Below are 8,650 nucleotides of genomic sequence, written 5' to 3'. Positions count from 1 at the left end.
AAACCTTAATTCAAAGGGTCCTTCCAGGAACCCAGATGCCCCAAGACTCTCAGAGAAGGACTTCACTCGTTTTGGGACCTTGTTCTCCTGGACCCTGGTGGAAGGCATTGGATACTTGCCCGACAAGGGGAGATGCCACAAACCAGCATCCTTGACCTGGCACACTGTTCATTAGCATGTGGGTTCTGAGACCAGTTAAGAAGGTTTAGTGGGGAAGACACCTTATAAGCTGATGAATAACGGACAGGCAGACAGTCGTTGTGGAAAAGTTTTTAAGTTGTGGAAACACAGCTTACAAGTTCCCCAGTCTTGAGAGGACTATACAGGTCTATCCAGCAGGGGGCAACACGGCCTCTAACGTTGTAAATGGAGCCCATCTGCCCTAGGCCATGCCTAGGTCAGCTTTAAATTGGGTTCCTGGGGCTCATCTCCACCAGGCTTGGTATCATTTCCAGGAAGAGGTTGGGGCAAGACAGGCCATGAAAGAAGAGAGCATTTTAATTACTGCAACCTGAACTTGGTTTCTCAGTCAGCAGGCCACTGTTTGAAGCTGGATTTGGGGTCGTTGATCCAGGGAAGCACAACCCAGTGGTCCCACCTCTACGTCCATGTCAGGAGCTGAAGTCCGGGAAAGCTAAACTTGGTTTGAAAAAGGCCAAGGGCGCCACCATCTGCGCGGTCCTGCAGTCTGGGGGAGCCCGGCCCCGCCCCAAACGGGAGAGCCCGGACAGCCAGATCTCTAATTGTGGGAAAACTATACGCCCAAGGGTAGGTTCGGTTTGCCAGAGGTGAACTCGTATTTCTTTCTAAGCCTGGGGGTGGGGTGGGGAGGTGGATCCCGGAGCATCCACTTTCATCCCTCACAAGGTTTTCAATTTTCAAGATTCCAGCTGGGGAACAAGCTCCAAAAGAAGAACTGGGGATCAGGGGTTCCCAAAGGAAACAGACTGATGTCAATTGGGGAACTATGGGAAGACAGATGATTGCATATTGTGAATGCCTGCTGAGGGGCAGGAACAGAGGAGGACAACCAGCTTGTATGGTGTATGGCTTAGAGAACCTGTGAAGGAAGATCGCACTCCAAAGCAAAGCAAATAAACAAACAAAACCCGACAGCAACAGAAAAAAAGAAAGAGAGAGAGGGAGAAGGAAGGGAAGAAAACAGGCTGGTCTGGGAAAGTGAGGGTGTGGATGGAGCCTGGGAGGGGTACTCTGTTCCCTTGTGGGCCCTACACGACCCCCGCACCCGGAGAGGCTGGGATTTCTCACAGCTTAGTATAATAGTAGCAGACTCTGTCCTCTGCAACTCCTAGCTTTTCGGATCTGGGGAGTCCTGACAATGAAAAGTAAGGAATTAAGTACAGAGATCAACAAACACCACGGGGGGCAGAGCTTCCTCTGTCGTATCACTTCTGTCACCCTAACAGGACTCGGTGAGAGAAGCTGACAGGTGAAAATTGAACAGAGAAGTCTGTTCCTCTATCAATAAAAGAGCTTTTGCCTTGCGACCCAAGAGGGTATATCCATTCTGACGTGCCTGTAAAATAACCGTTTATTTAATAGTTAAAAAAAAAAAAATCCAGTGATAAATGTCCGTTACCGATGGTCAGCATAAAGTGCCAGTCGCAATACAACGCCCGGCTCCTGGCCGGCTGCTCGCTCGCGCGCAGCGTTGGAACAGGGGAGCGGAGGCCCGGCCCCCCTAGCCCCGGGCGCCTGGTTCTCAGCCCGGTTTCCGCGCCCGGAGCTGAAGGTCAGCCGGAGCGCCGGGGAGTCGCGCGGAGCCAGCGGCCCCAGGGGCCGGATGGCAGAAGCAGATACAAGGATTACATTTTCGCAGGCTCCCCGGTGTGGGGCTAGAGAAAGGAAGGGGGACTGGAATTGCCAGGGTGAGCAGATCTTTTCTTTCCCCCTCTCCGCAGTCAAGACTTTACAAGCTTATAAATGGTCAGGGGAGGGAGGGGGATAAAGAAAACGTATAAAATAACAATAGAAAAAGTAATACTTCTGTGAGAGGCGCCGCTGCGGCTCAGCGGAGTTTTCGTTTTTTTGTGTATTTGTTTGTTTGTTTGTTTGTTTTTGCCTTTTTTTCTTTTAAATGCAGTTTTCCTTCCGCCATGTGAGTTGAGTACCGCCTTTTGGCCAAGAGTTTTAGCCGCGTCCTAGGGGAGCCGCCCAGGCTGTGGGAGTCACGGCCCCGGGCCAAGGCTCAGGAGCGCTGCAAGCGCTAGGGACCCAGGGGACCTTGTTGCTGTGGAAGAAAGATCCCGAAAGCCCCTCCCGCTGCCCCCAGAGTTGCCTTCAGCTTGGGTCCCTCTGGTAGAGAAGGCAGCAGCACGCCCCAGGTTCCTGGTGCCCCGCAGGCTCTGTTTATTTAGCATTTGATCTTGGAGGTTTTGAGCTCCTTCACTTGTGAGTGTAGCGTCTTGTGGACAGCGAGAGTCCGGGACTGGCAGAATCCTTTCCCACACTCTTGACACTTGAAAGGCTTCTCTTTGGAGTGAATATATCTAAGGGTAAAGACAGGCAACATAATACAATGTTATTTATGAATGGTTGTCCGAGATTCCCCTCCCCTTGCTGTTAAGATGTTTGTGGGTACAGGCAAAGTGAGCAAGATCAAGCAAAGTGCAGAGGCTGTGGGTGGGAGTGGGGAGAGGAGGGAGGAAGAGGGAGGGAGAGAGGGAGGGAGGGAGCAAATAGACCACCAGCCTTCCTGGGGATAAGTAGAAAGCACCTCCTCCCAAAGGCTGAGTCAACACGGGGGGGGGGGGTCAATCAACAGACCAGGTTTCAGACAGTTTCTAGATCTGCGCTGCCCAAGAGATTCTTAAAAACTAAAACTGCATGAAATTAACTCAAACGAAAAGGTTTCTGAGTTCCTATTTCAAGCGCCCTTTCCTAAATCTCTCCGTCTTTGCAGGAACTCCTATTGGACAGTTTCCGGGGACTGAGAATGGGGCAAGGAGACCCGAACTTGTGGAGACCCGATCTTAGGTCCTATTCATCACTGTATTTCTCTCACCTGCGTTTTAAAACCTTTCCTGGAGGGGGCGGAGGGCAGTAGGGGGAGGGAGTTCATTTATGATTTTAGAGAATCCCTAGAGGTATGGGAATGCTTATAGCCTCTAGAGACTCTTGGGAACCTTAAAGGGGAGGAGGGAGCATCAAGCCAAAGCAGCCGAGACAGATCCCTCTGGGGCCACCCGCGGTGCTGCAGTGTCGCACCTGTGGTCCCGTAGGTGGTCTTGCCTCCGGAAAGCTTTGTGGCAGATGTCACAGGTGTAAGGCCGTTCATCGGTGTGCGTCCGCTCGTGGATAAGTAGGTTATAGGACTTAGTGAAGTGGCGGCCACAGAATTTGCAGACGAATTCCTTCTTAGTCTTGGAAGGCAGGCGTCCCCTTGTTGGCTTCTTTTCTGGGGATAGCTTGGTCACGTCCAGGAGGGCGCCCAGCCCACCAGCAGGGGAGCCAGGGCCCTCCCCTCGGCCAAGCTTGGTGGGATCTTCTTGTGTGGCAGCCAAGGCCAGGTTAGCGAAATCAAAGCGCGGCTTAGTTTTAAGCGCTGCGCTGCTCCCTCCTGCAGTGATCTCTGGCTTAGGGTGAATGACGTGTGGAAACCAGGGGAAGGCTGGCAGCTGGAAGCGAGCGTCCATAAGGCTGGACACCGCACCTGGCACTTTAGAAAAAGAGGACCTAGGCAAGTGCATAGCTGGGTAGCCCAGCGTCCATTGGTGCAGATGCACCGCATGAAGAGCGCTGAAACCATACAGGTTGGGCAGGTGGTCCGAGGGCACTGTGGGCAGGCCATTCACTGCCTGAAGGAAAGAGTAATTGGTAAGCTGCAGGGACGGGTGGATGGGCACCGGTGCTGGCAAGGTTTTGCTGCCCATTTCTGTCGCTGGTAACCGCAAGGATTTCAATTATCTGCAAAGACAGGAAGAGGGTGGGGAGAGAGCCAGAGACATTCAGAGTAGGTCACCTTCCTCCAGAATTCCAGTCCAGCTATACCCTCTCCCTCCCTCAGGACAGGCAGGAGGGAAGACTCAAAGATCCCACCTATGAACCCACTGCCCTCTCAAAACAGCCAAGAATATAAGATGTAGGAGAGCTATCCGACCAGAAAGTTCCATGATGGTCAGACTCCCTCCAAATGGTGTCTGACAGAGGCACACACGTTGACAGAGAAATCAGTGGGAAACTAAGTCCTTAAAAGATAGATACAACCAAATTAAAAACAAAAGCCTGCTGTCAGCTGGGAAAGATGCACATAGCGTGCCTGCAGACACCAGATATCCACATTCAGACAAACCTGGAGCCACACAGAATTACACCGTCCTGCAACAGTAACAGAACCTGAGGAAGCACACTTACACATTCAGATTATCTTGTTCTGAAACAGAATTTCAATGGGAAGGTCCAGAGACAAAGAACAGCCAGTGGTTTTATGGGACAACCCTGTACAAAATGCAGGAGGCTTCAAATATGTATACTGCCGAGTTCCTGCATGTTAAGCCAATGAAACCAGAAATTCCTACTTCATCGGGTAATTGGTTTGGTTTCCAGAAGCCAAAAGAATCAGGTCATCATCTTTAAAACTCTCACTTGGACCTAAGGTTGCAAAGTACCTTAAGACTGACTGGTGGATCCTGTAGAGTTTGTCCTCTTGGTAGCTACTTGCTGATTGATGGTTTGGTCGCCCTCATTTCAAGAAAAGTACTGACATCTATGTTCACTTCATTTGCTCTGTGACACAACCGAAATTCCATCTGAGGGAATTCATGTGCTCATAGCAAAAAGGAGCAGGATGTGTCTTCTTATTTAGGATGAGAACTTTGGGCAAGGTCAATGTATAGCACTAACTAAAGCCAGGTCTCCACTGCTGCACTCTGTTTACTCTCTGAAGAGAAGATTAGGGTTCTTGAATAAGATCAAAAGGCTGCCATGATAAAGTGACCAGGGCCACCAGAGCTGGCATCTTCTGCTTACCTTGGTCAAGTTCCTCGGGATGCATGGGAAAGTGAGGGGCTCCTCTATCCCTCCAGACATTTCTAATGTGGGTCTATATAGTTGAAGAGGGGAAAATGTAGGAAAGCAAAAAACACTAGGGACCCTTAGGAAGCCTCTAAGGTTGGGGTTCACTGGCAATGCTGGGGCCACTGTCAGAGCAGGATCTTTGTAAGGGTCTTCCCCTTTCCCCGTGGCAGTATCTGGCTTCTGATTCCTTCTTTCAGCCAGTGCCTCTCTTCCTCACCTCTCTCCTCTGTCTAGAGTCTTCTCTTTCCCTGGTGCAAGCTATTTTTCTCACTCTGTCTTCACAGCTCAGTCCCTGCAGGTCTACACACCTTCATCGCTAAAGGCAAGGCAGAGGGAGTGGGGTCAATTTCTTTTCTGTGCCTGGGGCTCTAAGATGTCTGGCTGGTCCCGAGATGCACAGCACACATTTGGAGGGGGAGAAACTAAGGTCACTACTGAGAAGACCTCTCTAGAGACTAGTAGGAAGGTGGCTGGTGATACAGATGATCCCAGGGAAGACGGTGACTAGATGCACACACACAAAAGCGGGCTGGCTGAAGTTTGCCTGCAATTAATTTGGCCTCCCAGGTAAAGAGCACAAAAATTTGCTACATCCAACCTAGACAGCTAGCAGGATAGCAATCACACACCAGCCTTCGATGATGCTACTACTCAATTCACAAAACCTGGGCCACACAAACAAGGGTCATCTTAGATTTCTGGGACAAGGAAAAAGCAAAGTACAGATGGGCTTGGGCTGCAGAGGAAGCAGGAGACCCCTTTGGACTGGGGAGGAAGAAAAGAAGGCCTCCAACTTCAAAGCTCTGCAGGACATAAGCTAGTTGAATGCTCTTTGATTTGCCACCCCTGTTTCTCTCTCTTCCAGGCACTGGAAATTAGAGCCTTATCTTAGGCTCTATTGGAGCCAGCCTGGGCAATGGGGAGGCCACACTAGACCCTCTTCTACTAGGCCTATGGGATGTCAGCCAGTGAGTGTGGCAGCAGGACTCTGGCATGAACTGCTAGGCTTGGTATAATCCACAAACTTTTCCTGACTCTTCTTTGCCTCCTGCCACCCCCACCGCCCCAGAAGCCAAAAAGTGTGGAGAGGCCTTGGGACCCTGGGGGGGGGAGGTGCTTGCAAATGCTCTGCCTGATCTTATTTCCTCCAACAGGCCATTAATTTTTCTCAGTGGACCAAGCAGTTTCTTTTCTGTAACCTTCTTAAGCATGGGATTCCAAGGGTCATGCCACCAACCTTCCCCGTGGACGAATTTCGTTGGAAATGTGGATCTTTACATCAGTACTAAAAATGAACCTCATGCAAAATCTGATTTCAAGCGACCAGCTAAGAAGAAAACACGACTGCAGATAAGCCACTGAGGCCTGAGAAGATGAGAGGGACACAGGGCCTCTCCAGTTGCAGTGCCTCTCACCCACTCCCCACTCTGTCCTGAGCGTTTTCACCTTTTAATTGGGTAGGGACTACCTCTTCTAAGGCCCAGTATCTACTCCACGTGGAGCTCAGGGCCTGGTGGAGACTTGGTAAGCACTAGTAAATGTCCTGACTCGCTGTGGTGAACTCAATTCGTGCCTCAGAGCAGGGGTCCATGCGCGGCACAGTCATTCGTGTCCCTCTTGCTGTAGAATGCCAGTCCCGCGTCTGCCGCCATCCCTATGGAGGGCATTAATGAAGTGTGCAGCCTATTAAAGTGGTTTATTCGGGGCTAATTGAGCGTGAGTTAACTGCTTGCATTAATGAGGACGGAGGGAACCCCACGAGCTTGCGCCTGAAGGAGCCCAGCAGCATCCCCACCTCACCCCAATATTATCCTTGACATCGAATCCCCATTTTAATGGTGATAGATTTCCGAATCCAGCTCCAGAGGACTGACCAACACCAGATACTTTAACTGTATTTTTTTTTCCAACAAACGAAATCGAAGGAACCCACTTTCTTTTGCCATTCTGCTATACTGGGATGCCCGCTGTGTCCCCAGGAGCCGGCTTTCCAATCTTAATGAAACCACAATTACCTTTGAGAGAGCCTGTGATAGACCATCTACCCACCAGTCCTCCTTGGTCTCCCTTCCCTGCCAGACAGCCCGCTCCTTCCCTGAGAGGCTGTGAAACCAGGAGAATAGCTTTGCACGTGGTTCTCTTTCAAAGAGCCAACTTGCAGGTCCCATCCCGAATGAAATTCGTCAAATTATTGCGACAAAGAAACCTTTGCCGCTAAACTCTGCTCCGGAGCTCGCCCTGCTTGTGCAGGGGCTGCTGAGGGAGGGCTGAGCGGGAGAATTTTTATTATCAAGGGTACTGCTGGTGGAAGGTAAGATTCCTTCAGCAAGCAGCCGCCCTCACCTCTCTCATTTTGACTTCCCGTCTTTCCCCGTTAAACCTGGGTTAGGCGACTGCCAAAGGAGCAAAAAAAGAATCCCCACGCTAGAGGTATCTGCAGCTTCGTGATTGTTCTGCTTCTGGGGAGTCCTGTTCTCCAGTTAGAAAACAGTGTTCATTCGTGTCGCCTCCCTCCCCCCTAGCATAGCTCTTCCTACACCAAAGACAATCAAAGATTATGATTTGCAGGCCTGAGGACACACTGAAGCCCTTCAATAGAGATCATCCCAGAGTCCGACTGTGAGGCGGACATCAGACTTGCAGCCGCCCTGGGATCTGTGATCATGGGGTTTGAAGGCTTCGAGTCTAAAGTACAACTCCCCAAATGAAGAAATCGCTTTAAAGCGCAACAGAGTTAGGGCAATGCACCTGTCCCGGATGCTGTAGGCTTAGGTTATGACCATCCATCCATTCTCCCTTCTTCCTAGGCTAAGGAGGGATCAATCTGAATTAAAAGGACACCCTGCAAAAAAAAAGTTTGTGCTCTCTGAAGTTGCTCTAGTTTCTTAAAGGAAGCCTGCGGAGTGCCTTATAAAATCTGTGGGCACCTTACTGGTATAATGGAATTCTAGCTAGCCAAGCAGGGCTGTATTCAATGGCCCAGGCCTGTCTGTCCCTTCCTTCCTCCCGAGGTCAGAGGCCAACAAGGACCCAGAGTTAGAAGTCCTTGAACCAGTATCTCCATCAATCCTATGTTGCAACTGTTCTCACTTTCACAAAGATCTTTCAGCCTTCCTTTGGCTAAAAGAACTCCCTTTGAGGACACTGAAAAGAGGAGGTACCAGCTACAACAAGAAACCAGAAGTCAGCCTTGCCGGCGTTCGCCTCGCTGAGCCCAAGGCGCCCCAGGGCTGCAGTTACCTTGTTCCGCCGCGGTCCTTGGGCAGAGAGCGTCTGTGAGGGTCGCTGCGCTGAACTTGAGTGACTAGAGACTCTGGAGCCCACTGGCACTCCTGACGAACGAGACTCTTGATGCTTCTCTAGCTGGTGGTGACTCCAAGAGCCCGACACGCGGGAGCGCTCCGCAGCCCCGGAGTCCTGCCCGCCGGGGTCTGGTGAGCTTCGCTCCTGGCTCCCTTTCTGAATCTGAACCCGAGCCGGTGAGAACTTGCTGGGGAGAGGCCGAGCTACGTCTCACTCATCCCTTAGCACCGAGCCGCCTACTTATTTTAATCCACCTCCCCCTAACCCCCCTCCCCTTGCCGCGCGATTCCTCCCCTCCCTCCCCTGCCCC

At 51.2% G+C, this 8,650-nt stretch overlaps 1 protein-coding gene across 1 annotated transcript; it reads right to left on the bottom strand.

The window, feature by feature from the left end:
• Positions 1-257: 257 nt before the first annotated feature.
• Osr1 (odd-skipped related transcription factor 1) lies at positions 258-8,574 on the bottom strand. Its single transcript, XM_031356442.1, has 3 exons — positions 8,278-8,574; positions 3,229-3,927; positions 258-2,510 (listed from the first exon to the last, which is right to left on the bottom strand). Exons 2-3 carry the CDS (start codon positions 3,891-3,893, stop codon positions 2,375-2,377), a joined length of 801 nt encoding a protein of 266 aa, XP_031212302.1. The 5' UTR covers positions 3,894-3,927; positions 8,278-8,574; the 3' UTR covers positions 258-2,374.
• Positions 8,575-8,650: the final 76 nt, after the last annotated feature.

The sequence above is a fragment of the Mastomys coucha genome, unplaced genomic scaffold, assembly GCF_008632895.1.
Source record: "Mastomys coucha isolate ucsf_1 unplaced genomic scaffold, UCSF_Mcou_1 pScaffold6, whole genome shotgun sequence".
Lineage (NCBI taxonomy): Eukaryota > Metazoa > Chordata > Mammalia > Rodentia > Muridae > Mastomys > Mastomys coucha.
The sequence above is the reverse complement of the archived record's forward strand: the minus strand, read 5'-3'. Positions and strand labels throughout refer to the sequence as shown.